The 18,318-nt window shown below is 42.1% G+C and overlaps 1 protein-coding gene across 22 annotated transcripts in view; it reads left to right on the top strand.

Annotated features, from left to right (window-relative positions):
- Window positions 1-15,983, top strand: part of SETD5 (SET domain containing 5) — a 76,527-nt gene extending 60,544 nt beyond the window's left edge. For 14 of the 22 annotated variants that reach the window (XM_033131925.1, XM_033131919.1, XM_033131937.1 and 11 more), the window contains 7 exons: window positions 2,336-2,580; window positions 6,159-6,215; window positions 8,424-8,894; window positions 11,273-11,571; window positions 12,440-12,573; window positions 13,050-13,138; window positions 13,465-15,983. In XM_033131925.1, the coding sequence (XP_032987816.1) occupies window positions 2,336-2,580; window positions 6,159-6,215; window positions 8,424-8,894; window positions 11,273-11,571; window positions 12,440-12,573; window positions 13,050-13,138; window positions 13,465-14,073 (1,904 nt within the window). In that variant the 3' untranslated portion in view covers window positions 14,074-15,983. The remainder of the gene's footprint in view (window positions 1-2,335; window positions 2,581-6,158; window positions 6,216-8,423; window positions 8,895-11,272; window positions 11,572-12,439; window positions 12,574-13,049; window positions 13,139-13,464) is intronic. The other 8 variants (XM_033131930.1, XM_033131938.1, XM_033131928.1 and 5 more) reach the window with 1 other exon arrangement.
- Window positions 15,984-18,318: the final 2,335 nt, after the last annotated feature.

The raw sequence follows: 18,318 nt of genomic DNA, 5'->3' as shown, positions 1-18,318 counted from the left end.
TGAAGAACAGGATCAACATCTCTGTAGAATGCAGGCTGAAGGACATGAGCTGACACTTCACACAAGAATAAATACAAAGCTAGTAAGCCTATAGAAATATTCTTTTAACAATTCTACATCTGGACATTTGTCCTAAAAAAGTAAACAAGTGCAGAAATATGTAAGAGCAAGATTATTGGTCACTGAAGCATTTATAATAGCAAAAATAGAAGAAAAACAAGTTGGTTAAATTTTGATTATATGAATGCTATACAGCCATTAAAAACTTAGTTGTAGATTTGGGTTTATTGTCATGGAAAGATTTACCATGTATTTCTGAGCGAAAGCAGTGAGTTATTGAGCAGTGTGATTTAGATAAGATGAAAATAATACCAGGATATTAGCAGTGCATTAATTTAGGGGAATGATTTCAAGTTGTGTTTTTAAATATCTGGATGTTTATGTATATAATCTTGGGAAGTATTTGAGTAAAGGGAAAAAAATCAAAAACGATGGGATAGGTTTAACCACATAAAACTTGAAAGCTATTTATGGCAAAAAGAAAAATGAAACTTGAAAAAAGTTTTTCATAAACATAGTGCTGTTGATAGAAAAAAGTAGGCAGTGACCACCAGCCCATAAATTTCATAAGGGCAGACATCAGGGTTGTTTTGTTGAATGTGATATCATAATAAGTACTCAGTAAATACATATTTAAATGAATGACCTGCAAGTTGGTTTGGGGGTGGGAGAGTTTATCTGTTACTTTCTAACTTTCTGCAATGAGCTTCATCGCTTACATAATTGCCTTTAGTAGTTACACTGTTGGACCTAACAGTATAACAGTCTTTTTAAAGATTCACTGTTTAAGACTCTTGAACTATAGAAAAGGTATTCTAAATATAAGTCATGAATCACATGTTTGTCTTTTTTATACCTAGGCACTTTTGAAAAGGAGAAAAGAAAAATAAGAAAGAAAACTTAGTATCTGGAACAAAAGGAAAATACGAATATACTTCCAACCTAGGAAAATAAATTATCAGATATCAGAAAGGAAAATATGCATCTCCAGTATTTTTTGCATTTATTCTTCCCGCTCTGTTTTAACATCTACTCTAGTTCAGTGCCTCGTAACTTCTGTTAACTACTCCATTAACTCCAAATAGTTTCCAATGTCTAATCTCATCCTAACCATTACTGCCAGAATAATTTTCCTGAAGCATAGCTCAGATCATGACCTACTGCCCCAAAACTTTTCCTCAAAGGCCTGGGATGAATGTTACTTTTTCCACCAAGCCTTGGTGATATAATTTTTAACCCAGTGATTAAGAATGTAGATGGGGACCAGATTACCTAGTCTTCATCTCCATACCAAATTCCTCATCTTTAAAATGGAGGTAATAATAGTGTGGATTTATAGAATTGTTAAATCTGATAATTCACATAAAGCCTGTAGTATAGTACCTGGTATATAATAAGCACTTAAAAGCATAATTATTTTTTACTAACACAGAGTATAGTATGATCACCTCTGTTGAGATTCTTAAACATATTAAACGTGTTTTACATGTTTCCTTTTTCTTAAAAATTTGTAAACCCCTTTAAATAGACTATATGATGGCCATTTACCCCCACATAACCTAGTTCAGTGGTTTTCATATAATAGGTATTAAGTAAATAAATATCTTTTAAGTGTTGTAAATGAATAAAAGTAGATTTTTCCTCTGAGAAAGAAGTATTTTGGCCTAAGTGGTCACTAAAATATACAGAGTAGTAACTTCCTTTTTAAGTGGACCTAGGAAATACAGAAAGTAGAATATTCTAATGAGAAAAAATACCAGCCTAGTTTTTGTAGAAATCATTTAACACTTTGAAGCACTCTTAGAACTAGGGGCTAGAGATATGGATCAGGTGATCATATGTAACTCTTTCCTCCTAAAGCAGAAGGTTACAGAAAGTTGCTGAAAAATGGCAAAAATAGAAAAGCTAAAAGAAGCATGTAGTTAACATCCCAGAAGCTTGAGCTGGCGAATGTCAATTAAGTAGAGGGTGATTTCAACAAAGTGACACAGATTTGGGATTTTCGGAAACTGTAAAAAAGTTAATTTATGTTTCCCACTAGAAGGGATTAATTGGGTCCAGGGATCTGTCAGAAGTGTCAGATTCATCTGGCAATTCTACTTTGTGTGGCATTTCAAGAGTTTCTTTGGGTTTTGGTTTGACTGTGGGAGATAACAATGGGGTGAGGCAAAAGAGGAGTTAAGAGCCATTATGGGGCTAGAGATTAATGGCTCAACTACAGAGCCTCCTTTTAAATTGTGGTTTCAGCCGCTCATCCAAGCTTTGTATTTCACAGACTTGTTGAGCCCATTAAAGAAATGGAAGTCTCGCTATCTGATGGAGCAGAATGTCACCAAGTTACTGCGGCCTCTTTCTCCAGTCACACCACCCCCTCCCAATCCAGGCTCAAAGAGCCCCCAGCTGACCACATCTGGCCCATCTCACCCAGAAGAGGAATGTCGAAATGGATACAGCCTCATGTTCTCACCAATCACGTCTCTTACTACTGCCAGTCGCTGCAGTACTCCTCTGCAGTTTGAGGTGATTTGGGTTTGGTTGTTTGGAGTGCTGAATATGAAGTCCTCGTTTGCACCTCCTCATTTCAAATACAGTAGCATTTCAAATGCTCTTTACCATGTTCCTTGCCTGTCTCGGCAAAAGAACGGGAAACCTCAGGTTCAGTGTGAACTATTACCTGGTAGCCTCTCATCTTGGCAGTCCCCATACTTCCCAAAACAGAAATAGTTCTGTCACAGATGACATTCATTTGCCTTTTGCAGGCAGTCCATCAGTCTCCTTAACTCTAGGTAGTAAACATACTACACCTCCATGTTTGCCTTTACTCTGTACTTTGATTAAAATAGGCCTCTAGCTGCCTAATAATTATTGATCACACCAGCCTGAAAGCTCCGATTATACTGGTGTGGTAGGCCTTTAAATCAGTGAAGTGTCTTTCCCTGTTGTTTGTGTTCTCGTCTTGACCTCAGGGAACAGATTTGAAAGCATTGGCATATAGTTAATAACAAATGAGGGTTTTTTCCCTAGTGCAGGTTACTTTCCCTGTTTTTATAATGTGTTAGGAATGAGACCTAGAAAAAGGCTAGCAGTAGGCATTTATAAAGATAAATTGATTATATTCAGTCTTTGGATCAATGTATATCTCAGCTATTTCAGAAAGTTAATTCTGAATCACTTTAGTATTCAAGTTTGGGTGACACCAGGTTTGCTGAGTAGATTCCATGTGTATAAAAATGCATTTATTGCATGTTGCTTTGATTTATCATTAAACAGACATTATCTTTTCCTTCTCAGAAAAAACTGTTCAGATCACTAACCACACTCATCTCTGCCCCTAGCTTCAGTTCTCCAGATGAGTTTTTTCATAAAGGAGAATGTTCTAACCAATGCCATCCTCCCTGTTCATCTTTTATAAGAGCATGGGGATTAAAAATACCTGGACTTTGAATGGCTAACTCAGAAGGAGGTAGCTAGCAACCTTGAAAGCAAGGGGAAGCTATGTTCTGTACCTAAACTAGACCTTTTGGGGTAAACCACCTCTAGAGGGTAAAATAATTTCCTAGTTACATTTGATTCTTAGCGAAGTTACTCTTTACCAAATTCCCTGTGGTGTTCTTTCTTAGCCAGATAGTAAAGCAGCTGATTGAGGCCTTAACTAAGTTTACCTGTCTGGTTTGGTTGTTGAGGGTGCTGTTGACTTTTCAGTTAGGGTTTGGTAAGTAAAGTTTCATGAGAGGACATTCTCCCCCGTAGGCAGTATATTATAGGAATAGGGTTTCATACTTTGTTATTGCAGGTTTTACTAAATGTGAAATTATGGAAATTAAAAGGTAAGTTGCCTTCCCAGTCAAATTTAGCATTCGCTGCATTTCTTATCCCTTGTAGCACTTTGGATAACTGTGAAATACCGGGAAAACGTAAGGGGTTTGTTCGGGGGGCGGAGCGGGGGTTGGTTGGGTTTTTTTTTGTTGTTTTTAATTAAAGGTCCTTTTAGTGATGCAGTCTAAACATAATGTTAGAATACCAGGAGGGAAAGAAAATCATATAATAAATAGCCCATCTCTTCGAAAGTTTAATGCATGTTTATACTATTTTAATCTCATGGTTTAACTGAGGCAATTGAGCCTTCCTAATCAATAAAGAAACATACCTCACCATCTTGACCATCCTTATCACCATGTTAATTGCCATGCTCTCCTATTTTCTGTTATAGTATAGGAAGGTATGGAGCCTTATATCCATCCAAGACTAAGTGACACAGAGAAATAATCCAAAAGGTGTCCCAAGTAAAGATCAGCTTGGTTGGGGGAAGAATATTTTTGAAAGGAAAAATAAAAAACATTCCAGGAGAAAAGTGAGAAATAATCTCCAATGCTAAGGGAAGGAGTTGAGGCGACATGTAGTGGAAGAGAACAAGATCATAGGGGGAACCATCAAGAAAAAGGAAAGCAACAACATTGGGAAGGCAGACTTAGTTAGTCCCTCCTTTCCACCAGAATGACCCTTTTCTTCTCTCCCTGCCTTGAGATCCAAACCCCACTATCCATCTCACACACACTACCCATCCCACTCAATAAAATGAACAGCCAATACCTGGCTCTGCTGAACAGCCTCATTTCCCCCACCACAGATACAGTTCATAGTCAACAACGTTAGGAAACACACACACACACACACACACCCCGGTACCCTGAATCTTTGTCACAATAACCACCATCATTCTATCCACATTTACCATTCAGATCTTCCCATTAGAGTTCATTGCCCAGTTTCTGTTTCGTAGAATGGTGCTTCAGGTGAAAGCCCTGATAAGGATAAACATGTTTAGGACACAGGGACGCAAAGTGTATACGTCTGCTTTTCTTGTTTTCCTCTGTTCCCAGAAGTACAGTGGATTTTAACAGAGAGAATGTTTGTAGGGGTGCTCAAATCCAATTAGATTATGCCAAGAACTATCTAGTCTATAAGCCAAAGATTCCATCACTCAAATCTTCTGTAATTGTCATTTAAGGGAAACTAGCCATGTCCCTAGCCCTGTCAGCCCCCAGCACGCTAATCAGTTTCCCTGGATAACAGTGGCGGGCCTGAAGTCTCAGAATAAGGAAATGTGGGGTGAAGGAAAAAGATTCCCCTAAGGAGGAATACGTGGTAGGGTGCCTGGCAATAACAAATAGTATAGGTTGCTAAATTCTCATCTAACCTAGAAAGAAATATACAGTTGACCCTTGAACAATGCAGGAGTTAGGGGTGCCGACCCCCACTCAAAAATCCTTGTATAACTTTTGACTCTCTAAAAACTTAAATTCTAATGGCCTGCTGGACCAGAAGTCTTACCAAATAACATAGTTGATTAATAAATATTTTGTAAGTTATATGTATTATATACTGTATTCTTACAATAATCTAGAGAAAAGAAAATAAGAGAAAATACGTTTACAGTACTGTATTTATTGAAAAAAATTCACATACACAGTGGTAGTGGTACCTTGGTTTTCGAACGTTATCCGTTCCAGAAGACACTCAAATTCTGGACCGTTGGAATTCTGAAACGTTCGAAATCCTAGGTGCGGTTTCCCCATAGAAAGTAATGCAAAAATGGATTAATCTGTTCCATACCTTTAAAATCAACCCCTAAAGCTGCAAATTTAGCTGAATTTTACTATCTAATGATACCATAGATCCATAAAATTTACGGTGTTCGTAAACCGAAATGTTGATCAACAGGGACATTCGAAAACCAAGGTACTACTACTATAAGTGAACCCTTACAGTGCAAACCAGTGTTCAAGTGTTAGCTATAATAATGTAAAATTTTACTGCTCTCTTTCCTGATAGTTGCTTGAGATGTTTACTTATGGCATGAAACATAACTAATTTATTCTTAAATGCTTTCAAAGGCACCAGGAAGCATTTAAACAAGTCATTTTGTCCATTGAAATGAGTTCTGCAATTTAACATTTACCCTTTGCATTCTTATCCCTCCCTCTGCCCCCCAAAAAAGTTGTGACTAACCATCTATGCTTGCTTTTACTTTATTTTTTGTTTTGGTTTGCTTCTTGACTTCAAGTAGATGAATAACAAGATGCTTTTCCCTCCTCTAGAACATATCCTCCCCTGAGAGTTACCCTGCGAATAGGCCCGAGTCCCTGTCACCTGAGGTAGTTATCACACCATCTCAATCACACTTGGAGGCTCTGAGTGAGTGTGCGTGAGTGTGTGGGAAGGGCTGAGGTATCCAGGTGAGTGGGGTGATGGGCTGGAGGGTGGCCAGTTGGTCACTATGAGTTGAATTAATCTTCCCATGTGTGACTGATTACTCAGAACACTCAGTATAGGTGGAGGAAAATGAAGTAGCTGTGTGTATGTGTTGTGGGGTTTGTTTTTGTTGTTGTCTGGAGGAGGGAATGGCTAAAGAGTTGTTTTAAAAGAATAGAATCTAGAAGTAAAGTTTAAAGGAGGCTGAAGATGTGGTAAGAGCCTTGTTAAAGAAAGTCTAACAAATAATGTGTGTTTGTTAATTAAGAAATGTTGAATCAAAAGTTGGTAGGAGGGCTGGCCTGGTGGCTCAGGTGGTTGGAGTGCCGTGCTCCTAACGCCAAGGTCACCGGTTCGATTCCCACATGGGTGAGTGAGCTGCACCCTCTACGGCTAAGATTGTGAACAACGGCTCTCCCTGGAGCTGGGCTGCCATGAGCAGCCACAGGCTGCCGTGGGCTGCCATGAGCAGCCAGTAGCCAGTGTGAGTGGCCGGCAGCTGGCAAGAGCTGCCGTGAGCTGCTGTGAGCAATCGACCAACTACTGGCGACCGACTGCCTCAGCCAGGGGGTAGCGCAAGGCTCATAATACCAGCATGGGCCAGGGAGTTCTGTCCTACACAACTAGACTGAGAAACAGCGGCTGGAACGGAGTGGAGGGGCGTGGGGAAGAGAAAAAAAATTGGTAGGAGCTGTCTTTTGATATTTATTATCTGGAGCTGGTAAAGGAGCAACTTACGTTGGAAAAGTTAGGCAGTGATTTATGCCTTGTTCCCAGGTCAACCTGAGAGCTCTGTTTAACTAAATGTTTTGAGTTTTGGTTGACAGATTGAGCTTCTTTAGGACGGTAGAGGCATACCTGTCAGCTTTCTACATTTTGTTTATAGCTCCTTACTGGGTTTGCAAACTGTCAGCTTGTGGTTTCTGTGACACAGGCCTCCATTCTGCAGTGGTTGGGATATGGTTGCCACACAAGTAGTATATCCTAGGTTATCAGTCGAGTGCTTTGCTCAGAAATCCTGCTGCTGTGATGTTAAAATCATATTTTAGTGCTAGCATTTCTTAACTATTAGAAGATTTGGACAAATGTAGTAATGATTAACTCCATGAATCCATGTGGAACGTTTTTCCTCTTGAAGAGAAAGTTACAGTCTCTGATAACCTTTTAGAAAGTCACTGTGAACTGTTAACCCCACCTCCTTCTAATAAAAAATTAGTATTAAATTCAGTGACAATTGACCAAATTCTGAATCAGTAGGATTTTATAGATCAGTGTCAAACTAAGGAAGGTTGTATTCTAGTGTCTACAGGCCTACTGGGTGCTTTTTGTGGTATCTTGAAAGGAAAGAGCTTTCTACTCAGCTGCCTCAGATTCGAAGGTAACATAATTTGGAGGCTGACAGGGCGTGATAGCTGGGTTTCTGGAACCATTCTTTCTAGAGAGTTAGTTGACCTAGCAGTGGAAAATCTTGGTGTTGGGAGGTCATGATAACAAGTTAATAGATGGGGTTTGTTTGGGGTACATTTAATAGTGGAAGTGAGTGAACACCTGGTTGGTTGATGTCTTTAATACCATTCTGCTTTACTGAATCCAGTACATTAAATACTTGGCTTTCCATTTACTTTCATTCATCTTTTCCCCTCTTTCGATCTTCCATCATTATTGATTTAGAAATGAATAACACCAGAAGCCAGTGGGTTATCTTAAGACCAGTCTCAAATCTGTAGCATACATACATAGGCTCAGGTATATCCCCAGTTGTACTGCCAGTCCCTTAATGTAGTACAAGATGACTCAGCAAACCTGATGAAAGGCTAAGCAGGCAAAGTAGTCACATTTGGCCAATTATCTAATCCTGGTTTTCCCAGTATCCTCCAGAAAGACTTGAAAGCAGTTTGGGAAAGGTGAGGATTCTTTAGTGATCTGGCCTGTCCACACTGTTGCTCCATGGGACTCTTACCAATGGTAATGGCTTTCTATCTTCTGCTTCCATTGCTCTTTCCTGTTCACCTGTGCCCCTCTTGCCTTCCTTTTCTGCCCTTTGACTTTTTCCCTTCTCCTCTCTACTCCATGTCTCCATTGATTTTTCTTTCTTTTTTTGTTCCTTTCAGCTTTGTCACCGAAAAGACTTGGACTTGACAAAAGTAGGCTACCTTGACTCCAACACTAACAGCTGTGCTGACAGACCTTCCCTGATCAACTCAGGTCATTCCGACCTGGCTCCTCATCCCTCCCTCGGGCCCACCTCTGAGACTGGCTTTCCAAGCAGGAGTGGGGACGGACATCAGACCCTTGTGAGAAACTCGGACCAGGCATTTCGGACAGAGTTTAACTTAATGTATGCCTATTCCCCATTGAACGCTATGCCTCGAGCCGATGGATTATATCGAGGGTCCCCCCTAGTAGGGGATAGGAAGCCTTTACATTTGGATGGGGGGTATTGTTCCCCAGCAGAAGGGTTTCCCAGCAGATATGAACATGGTTTTATGAAAGACCTCTCTCGTGGATCCATGTCACCTGGTGGTGACAGGGCTTGTGAAGGAGTCCCCTCTGCCCCCCAGAACCCACCACAGAGGAAAAAGGTACGTGTTTCACTTTATAGAGACCGTTTTGAAGAGTATTAACACTCAGTAGGTACTTACTAAGTTACCACTATGTGTTCAGCACTGCTCTCAGTGTGAGGAAAACAAAGATAACTAAGATACATTCTCTGCCGTATCCGGTGAAACACAGGCTATTCTAATACTACTTGATGAGTGTTGTAAGTAATCGGCAAATGTAAACGCCTGCCGTGACTGTGCTGTCCACTTGCCAGGCAGTTCAAAGGACAATGGAGAAGAAGAATGTTAATTACTTGTAATATGTAACAGTTCCCATGTTTTAGACACTGTTAAGCTCTTATGCACTCAATCCTCACAGTAATCCTGTAAGATGGCAAATTTCCCATTTTGCAGATGAGGAAACTAAGGCAAATTGAGTCACTTGCCCAGTGTCACACAGCTAGTAAATGGAAGAGCCAGGACACCCCCAAGTCTGTCTGATTGCAGACTGCATGCGCTTGTTGCCACCATGCTATATTGCCTCCTACGTTCTGCCCTAATGGAGCTTATAGCAAATGAGACTGAGCTTAGCAGATAATTGTATTCATAAGTAATTAATTACAATCGTGACGGATGCTCCAAAGGAGTTGTTCAGATCTTAATAGGGAAACCTGGCCGAGTCAGATATATGGGGGGTACTTCAGAACAAACAAGAGGTTCTTGGCCAGTTTGAGGGGCGGCGGAGTGAGACGTGACAGGTCACCTGATCTCAGACAGTAGGAATCAGTGAGCCAACAAATAAGGGTGAAGATGTTGCAGCAAATGGAACAGAACGTGACTAAGTGACACTTGATTGGGTGAACAGCAGGGATGCAGTGTAATTGTAAACAGCTGAATGTTGCTATGGTATCGGGAAAGGTGGGGAGAGTCAGGAGCGTATAGAGAAATGTGCAGGGCCAGGCCATCGAGAATTGGGGCTTGACTTGTAAGCAATGCTTGTTCTAGAAATTACAAATCCAAAACCCTGCTTTTTCTGTTGGTGATTTTCAACTAGGTGCATTTGGAAATGCATGGGAGTATTATAGGTTGGCGCAGCAACTTTTATTTATTGGGTGGGACTAGAGATGCTAAATGTTCTCTAGCAATCTCACACAATTGCAAAATACCTGTACTGATCTTGGTGAAATAGAGCCTAGTGGCTTTTTATATTTGCATTACAATAAAATGCATTACCAGAATTTATTATTATTAAGTCCTTCCAAGATTGTATAACCAGTGCATGTACAAAATTATCTTACTGTTATATTTTACATTTAGACTAATGACAGCCCTAAGGGAATAGAAGAAGGGGGAGACACTGGCATATAATTTGGAATAAGATAGCCATGGGTTTAGAACACTGGCCTGAACAGCATTGACTATCAGAAACAAAAATGAAAACAGTCTTTGGATTTTTGGTTTCATTTATTACGTGCAAAAGTAATTGAAATCATGATTTATTTCAGAAATATTGTTGAGTGCCTACAATAGGCCAAGTTCTGTGCTGGATGTTAAAGATAAAAAGCTAAATAGATTTTGTCTTTGACCTCATAAAACATACAGTTTAGTGGGGGAACGTAACAGGTTAACAGCCATTGTAAGCCCAGTGCAAGCACAGTGTACTATAGCAGCACCTATAGAGGCGGTGTGCCCAGGAAGGCAGGGAGAGGGTTCTGGGGCGGTCAGGAAAGAACCAGGTGGGTAAACAGCGAGTTGGGAAGCAGCTTCCAAGCATGTGGAGGTTTAGTAGAGCTGACTTGCTTAAATAGAAACCAGAAGTCTTTTCCTTTCTCTTTTTATACTAGTTTCCCTATGGGTAAGATGGAATCAGTAATAAATCCTGGGGTGTATCTTGGGAAATTGAGCACTTTTGAAAGCCCTGAAGCATTGGCTTTTTTTTTTTTTTTTTTTTTTTTTTTTTTTTAAATAATAACTGCTAACTTTTAGGGATTCCTGGGGAGTAAGGAAAAGCTATCAGAATCACCTAGGAGGCGTCTTCAAACTACAGGAGCTCCCAACTCTCCACCATCCCTTTCTGGGTTCTCCCATTGTTGCAGATAATATGATAGCACACTTCTGTTACTCAGTGACAATCTCACAGGGTTTTCTGAAGGCAGAAAAAAGGTTGAGTTCTACTGGTAAACACCATTCTTCCAAAATGTCATCTCCTAGTGTCTTGTATTCTCCTTACCAACTCCTGATTGATTTAAATATGTAGCTGTGCTCAGATCTCTCTCATGCCTGAAAAAAGTTGCCAATGTTGGTGTCTGCTTTGTTTGCATGACTTACTAGTGGTTTCGTAGGGTCCCATCTTCTTTCCCCATTGCTGCTGATCCACTAACAACGTCTAGCTGGAGTCCTGTTTCTTGTTTGCTTCCTAGGTATCCCTGCTGGAGTACCGCAAACGGAAACAAGAAGCCAAGGAGAATTCTGCCGGTGGGGGAGGTGACTCTGCACAGAGTAAAAGCAAGTCTGCAGGAGCCGGGCAGGGCAGCAGTAACTCCCTCTCTGAGCCTGGTGCCCATGGTGTGCAGGGATCCTCAACCCGAACCCCATCTTCCCCTCACAAAAAGTTCTCCCCATCTCATTCCTCTCTGTCCCATCTGGAGGCGGTAAGCCCATCTGATTCCAGAGGCACTTCATCTCACTGCAGACCTCAAGAGAATATCAGCAGTAGGTGGTAAGTTGATGTTTGATGCTTCAATAATTAAATGGATCATTCCAGTTTTATCTCAAATGTATGGGAACGCTTGTCTGGGAAAGCCAGGCAACAGTGCCATCTGTTTTGTTCAGCTGAGTTAATAGTTTATCAGCCACAACCCCCTAGCTTTACAGAGAGAAAGAATTGCCGCCAAGCCTGTAGAACACCACTTTGGACTGCATATAGTGTGGACACAGATGAGCTATAGTATTTACTGAGCACTAACACTGCATCTTCTGTTTTCTCATTGAATGTGAAAGGTAAGTCAGGAGTTCAGCTCAGTTCCACTTAAATTAACAACAGAAGTCTCTATTCCACACAGCCGTCCCATACAGAGAGATACGACAGTCTGAAAGGACTTGTCTGTTTTAGGGGATACCACAAATAAACAAGACTGGTGGCAAGTACTTAGTATCTAATGAGTGAAGTAAAGAGTGAGGGAGTTCAGGGATCTTGAACTGAAGAAATAAAGTCTGCAAAAGAAGAAACAGCCAAATGAATAATTTTTATTAATCTATGAAACATCAGTTAAACTGCTACTGTGTGCCAGGTACATGACTTCACAGAAGACAAAATTTAGCATTTCTAAACGGGGATTAAAAGAAGTATACATCTTTAAATTTACTTTCTCTTTGATTGCTTTTTATTTAAAAGTGTTTTTTCTTCTGTGCCTGACATAATTTGAAGCAGAGAAAAGTACCTTATTCTAAATTGGTCCTGAAACAAATGATGTTTGAGAGGATGTTTTTTAGAGAATATGTTGTACAACCATTGTCAGCGCTTCAGTTGTTCCAGACTCTTGACTCTAAATCCTGTGGCATAAACGTGCGCCCTGTTGCTTTCGCAGGATGGTTCCCACGTCAGTAGAACGACTGCGAGAAGGAGGGAGCATCCCCAAAGTCCTCCGAAGCAGTGTGAGGGTGGCCCCGAAAGGAGAGCCTTCTCCCACGTGGGAGAGTAACATCACAGAGAAAGACTCAGGTGAGTTTATGGCCTGCCGCTGCCACCCAGGTTCAGGGACACGTGAGCCAGGCTCCACAAAGGTTACACCACATGCGGGCAGAGGTGAGTCGGCTTCTTACGTAGTTGGGCTCCATTGTATTCGAGGTTCAGCTCAGCCTCGCTTCCAGTCTTTTGGGCTTCAGCATTCCTAAGATCTAGGATTGCTTGTTCTCTGTCTGCTCTTTCTCAAGGGATACGTTTTTGTAACTCATTTCCCCAAAGTCCTGGAAGTCCACCTCAATGAAGGATGAAGAGAAAGGAGGAGACAGGAAATCAGATGAGGCATTTAAGACATAGCCTATAGTTGACCGCTCCTCTTGCCCTTCTGGCATGCTGCGTTCCCCTGATTTGTCAGAGAGAGCAGCATGGGTTAGTGATGGCATTGGTGATTTCAATGAACAAGGGTGATTCTCACTTATTCTAAGAAGTCAGGTTCATTTTGTGTTGCCTTCCAGACCCTGCAGATGGAGAAGGCCCAGAGACACTGAGCTCAGCACTCTCTAAAGGAGCAGCCGTTTACAGCCCTTCCAGATACAGCTACCAGGTGAGACGAGAAATTGCTCATCTCTGTGCATAGGCTGCTCCAGATTCCAAATGTCTCGTGATGCTGGCCGTCCTTTGCAGTTGAGATGCTGTCTGCATATAGTTTCAGAAGCTTTGGAAATGTCATCATCTACTCACCTTCGGGTAATAAATCATGCCAGAAAAATAAAGTGACCAGAGACAGCCATTTTACTGTTTTTGGTATCCTAAAAAAAAAGATGGTTAAGAAGGTAAAGAGGTAGAAAAAATAGGTTATTTTAAATATTCATAAACAGCTTAAATAGGGACTTTTTCACTTCTTTATGCTTTTCTCCCAACTCTTTCTAGCTCCTGCAGTGTGATAGTCCACGGACAGAATCACAAAATCTCCTTCAGCAAAGTTCCTCCCCCTTTCGAGGACATCCCACCCAATCTCCAGGATACAGTTACCGAACTACTGCACTGAGACCTGGAAACCCCCCCTCTCACGCTTCTTCAGAATCCTCTCTCTCCTCTGCATCCTATTCCAGCCCCGCCCACCCTGTGTCCACAGACTCGTTGGCCCCATTTACGGGGACACCAGGGTATTACAGCAGCCAGCCACATTCTGGAAACAGCACGGGCAGCGGTCTTCCAAGGAGGAGCTGCCCTTCTAGTGCTGCTAGCCCTACCCCACAGGGCCCCTCAGACTCACCGACCTCAGACTCGGTTTCCCAGTCCAGCACAGGAACTCTGAGTTCCACCTCCTTTCCTCAGAACTCTAGGTCGTCATTGCCATCAGACTTACGGACTATCAGTCTGCCCAGTGCTGGGCAGTCAGCTGCCTACCAGGCTTCCAGGGTGTCTGCGGTCTCCAGCTCACAGCACTATCCGCACCGCGGGGCCGGGGGTGTGCACCAGTACCGGCTCCAGCCGTTGCAAGGGTCGGGAGTCAAGACTCAGACGGGACTTTCCTAGGGCTTCTGGATTTGGGCAAACAGAACTGATTGAGCCCATAGCTGCTTCCTTCCAGCTGCCTCTGGAACCTAGGCCAAGCAGATTGCTGGGGAAGGGGGTACAAGGTGCCAGAGGATTGGGTCTGGTCGACAAGAAACAAGACTTGTGGTCGCGACTGGCTCTGGCCTTGGAGAAAGATGTAAATCTTGTCTGAAGCAGAGACTATAAAGAAGTTTCTCCCTGCTGTTAAGGGTACATTGTTGACAAGCAAACGGTGTTTCGGTTAGTAGCGGTTCTAAGTGCAATGAGTTGTGTTGAAGCCTCGGTCTCCCATCCTTGCCTGTAGCCTGTAGTCACGTGTGCAGCGAGGACATCTTTTTAAATCCAAAACAAAGTTTTCTTTCAAAGGAAAAAAAAATGAAAAGAGCCAATCTCAAAGCCCCAAGCCATCTGAGTAGTACTAGGGTTTTATGCACTTGAGAAAAAAGGTAGGTATGTAAATGTTCACCTAAGACAACCATTCCAAAAGCAGATATCCAGCCAAGGAGTGTCCACCAAGAAGGCTCCTACCTTTGTCTTAAAATCACCAAGAAATAGGCAGGGATAGTGAAGCTTGGAATGTGCTCTGAGAGAGGGGTACCTGGCTCTCTGAAGAGGAGTTTGTGGTCAACTCTTGATTATTCAGGAGCAGATTATCCTGGTAGATTGTCTGAGCCCCCAGCTGTTACCATCCCGCTCCCCCGCCCCAAGCTATTTCACAGCTCAGTAACCCATGACGTAAGTAGGCAAAGAAAAGAGAAGTGATAAGTGAGATGGGCCAATTTTGCATTGCTGCTTATCAGCTGTTGGCAATAAATTTGATTAGGAAGGACCCCAAGTGGTTTGGGAATTCTTTGAATTTTATTTTTTCTACTCCCAATTAATCAGGAGTTGACGATCCCATGAGCAGGACCGCCTCCATGATTGGGGAGCATGCACTCGTGACTGCAGGGTAAGAGTGGAGAGATGTGTGTGGAGTGGCGCCGACAGGACTGTGATTGTGTGTGGGTGTGCCCCATATTTCTTTGGGGGATGCTTCTTTGAGAGTGGCACAGGTGAGAGTTACGGAGCCACCCACACACCTACCACTGTTCTGGATGAGAGACAAGAGCAGCCGGGCTTCTCCCCATCAGTGCATTGTGCCTGTTGTACGCCCCTGGAGGAGCTCTGGAGCCAGCCAGGAGGGGTACACGATCTTTTTAAATTCCATACGGTTGCCAGCTTATTTCTTTCACTTGTTTACTGTAATATCCGGTGTGTTTTTATTTATCTAATTTTGTATTCAGTTATAACCATGGTAGGGGTAGCAGATCTGTGACAGGTGTAATCCCTGGTGCTGCAGTGGACCTTACTTCTTTTCTTTTGGACAAGATAATACTGTGAGTCTCCCTCCTCCTTTCCCTTCAGTTTGTTTGCTCCTCCTTTTCTTCCCTGGCCTCTTGCATCCCCTTCCTTCTATCCTCCTACAACTATCATATGCACAGTCTTCTCTCTTTGTGTGTGACTGTTACAAAATTTCACTTTTTCAAAATTGAAATCAGGTGTTTGCTCAAATGAGGGGAGATTTTTTTTTTTTTTTTTTTAAATGCTGAGACCTCAGCAGAATACTTTTCTTTTCGTTGTTTCCCCCACAAACCCATCAGTCTGGGAGAGCGTTGGGAGTAGAAATCATGTTGCCTGGGATGCTGGTTTCTTTGTATATTATATAAAACGTATGTAAATGTCTCTCCATTTGGGCTGGGGTTTGCATTCTCCCCTTGGCTATTAACCATGGGGAGAGGCCAGCGGGCAGGCGGCCCTCACCCTGCCTGGCACGTGCAGAGACCCCAGCTACTCTGTGTGGGCAGGGTGCTGTCAAGACCAGACCTCTGGGGGGGATGGGGGTGGGGGTGGGGGGAACTCTTGGAAGGGAAGAAGTATCACTTCTTTCTCAAGTGGAGTGTTTACACCTTGCTGTAACATTTGAACTTTCACAAGAGATGTAATAATTTTGATAATAAAATTCTTAACCATAATAATCATAAAGTTGAGAACTTTTTTTTTCTTTTAACTTTTATTTATTTAAGTGTGTTTTTCCAGGACCCATCAGCTCCAAGTCAAGTAGTTGTTTCAATCTAGTTGAGGGCACAGCTCACAGTGGCCCATGTGGGGATCGAACAGGCAACCTTGTTGCCAAGAGCACCACGCGCTCTCACCACAACCGTGCTCTCACCACAACCAGCCATCCCCGAGAACAACTTTATCCAGTCGTGTGACCTTTGCCTTGCCTGGTTTCCTAACTTGTTTCCTTACCTGAAGAGAGCAAGGTGGACCCACGTTCAGGACAATGTACTCTTGGTGGAGTTGTGCTGCCCATAATGGAGCGACGAATATGGACTGATCTTCCTTCAGCCTTTTGTGATTAAGGGCGGGCCAGTGTTAAGGCCCGCCTGCAACAGGAAAAGCGAACATTGCAAACTTAAGAATCAGACGAGTTCCTGACCTTGGCCTCATTCATTCAGCAACTCTTTACTGATCTTTTTCTTTTCCATTCAAAAACAATTCTAGGTATCGGCTTTGGTGGTGGGTTTATGCTGATTAAAATGGGGCATGGGGGCAGTAGGCAAGGTCTCTTTTCTTGTGGAGCTTACAGTGGAGAGCAGGGTGAGAATTAGACAAGTCCATAATTTCAAATTGTCATGTTATTGTTTCATAGCAGATGACCTAGGGAGGTTGAAGGGGCTGCTCTATTTTTGTTGATCAGGGAAGGTCTCTGAGGAGTTGACATTTAAGTTGAGACCTCATTGATAGGAGGCAGTCGTGGGACGATGTGAATAAAGATCATTGCTGGGGCATTACAACAGCAGGTGCAAAGCCTCTGAGGAAGAAAGGGCGTGGTTAGGGTATGGTGAATGAGCAGGCTGGGGAAAGGCGGTGGCAGATATCCAATAAGGCAGGAAGACAGGTCGGACATACAGAGCAGGGGTCAGGAAGCTTTTTGTGAAGGACCAGGTAATAAATATTTAGACCTTGCAAGCCGTGTGGTCTCTGTCACAATTAGTCAACTCTGCCACTGCAGTACTAAAGCAACCATACGCGGTCGTGGCTGTGCTCCAGTAAAACCATATTTACAGAAACGTGGCAAGTCAGATTTGGCCTGTAGGCTGTAGTTTGCTGGTCCCTGATGGAGAGCCTATGGATTCAGTTTAAAGAAGCTGTATTTTAAGTACAGGTGGCAAAGTCATTGCAGGATTTTAAGCAGAGAAGTGACATGGTCTAATTAATGGTTGGTTGGTTGTTTTTAAAATGACTTTTGTCATTTAAAATGATTGTTTTGATACTGTTTCGGGAGAGATGAATAGACACCAGGAAACCAGTTTGGAAACTAGCAGTAATTCAGGCAAGCAGAAATACAGTGATGGCTTCTATTCAGATGGGAACAGCGAGGATAAGGAGAAGTACTTGGAATCAGGATGTGTTTTGCAAGTAAACAGCAGTGCTTGCTGATGGATTGGTGTGGCAGTATTTTGCTCTAACATTTGTTTGACAAATACTAAGACTAATAGACTGCATTTTTTGCTAAGCAAATAAGGGATTCAAAGATGGAGAAAATGCTATTTCTTTAGGGAGCTTAGAAAGTAACCAGTTGGAGACATCATAAAAATGATTGTCTTTTAAGATGACCTTTCCAAAATGCCTATAGGAATACCTAGATAACCTTCCAACCGCCACAACTGAATTCTGCCTGAGGTAAGAGGAGAAAATGTGCATGGTCTTCTTTAAAAAGCATTTCCATATACAAATTTTTATTTGGTCTCATAATTATGTGGTGAAAGCAAATCATATGTTAGATTTTAAAGACAAGAAATTGAGGCCTAATACACTGTTCCAGCTGTACCACAGAGCTTCTGATTATGAATAAGCCCATCTGATTTTTGCCACAATTGGAAGGTTGTATTCCATGTCGTTTATTAAATACCTACTGTGCACTGGGATATGTGTAAGGTGCTAAAACTATGACAATCAACTGCCAATTAGGAATTAGTCTGTTTGCTATTATTGTCAAATATCTACTCTATTACTAGTATTGCAGTGGTCCACCTTATATGTGACTTTACAGTTTACCAGACTTCCACTTATGTGATCAGCTTTTTCATTCACACTTTATAAGGTAGGTATTATTCCCATTTTTTGTAATTTTTTAAGTGAATTTCAGAGGATATAACTTGTCCAAGATTTCTCTCTTAT

Source organism: Rhinolophus ferrumequinum, chromosome 17 (assembly GCF_004115265.2).
Source record: "Rhinolophus ferrumequinum isolate MPI-CBG mRhiFer1 chromosome 17, mRhiFer1_v1.p, whole genome shotgun sequence".
NCBI lineage: Eukaryota > Metazoa > Chordata > Mammalia > Chiroptera > Rhinolophidae > Rhinolophus > Rhinolophus ferrumequinum.
This window is presented reverse-complemented; position numbering and strand designations above follow the sequence as displayed.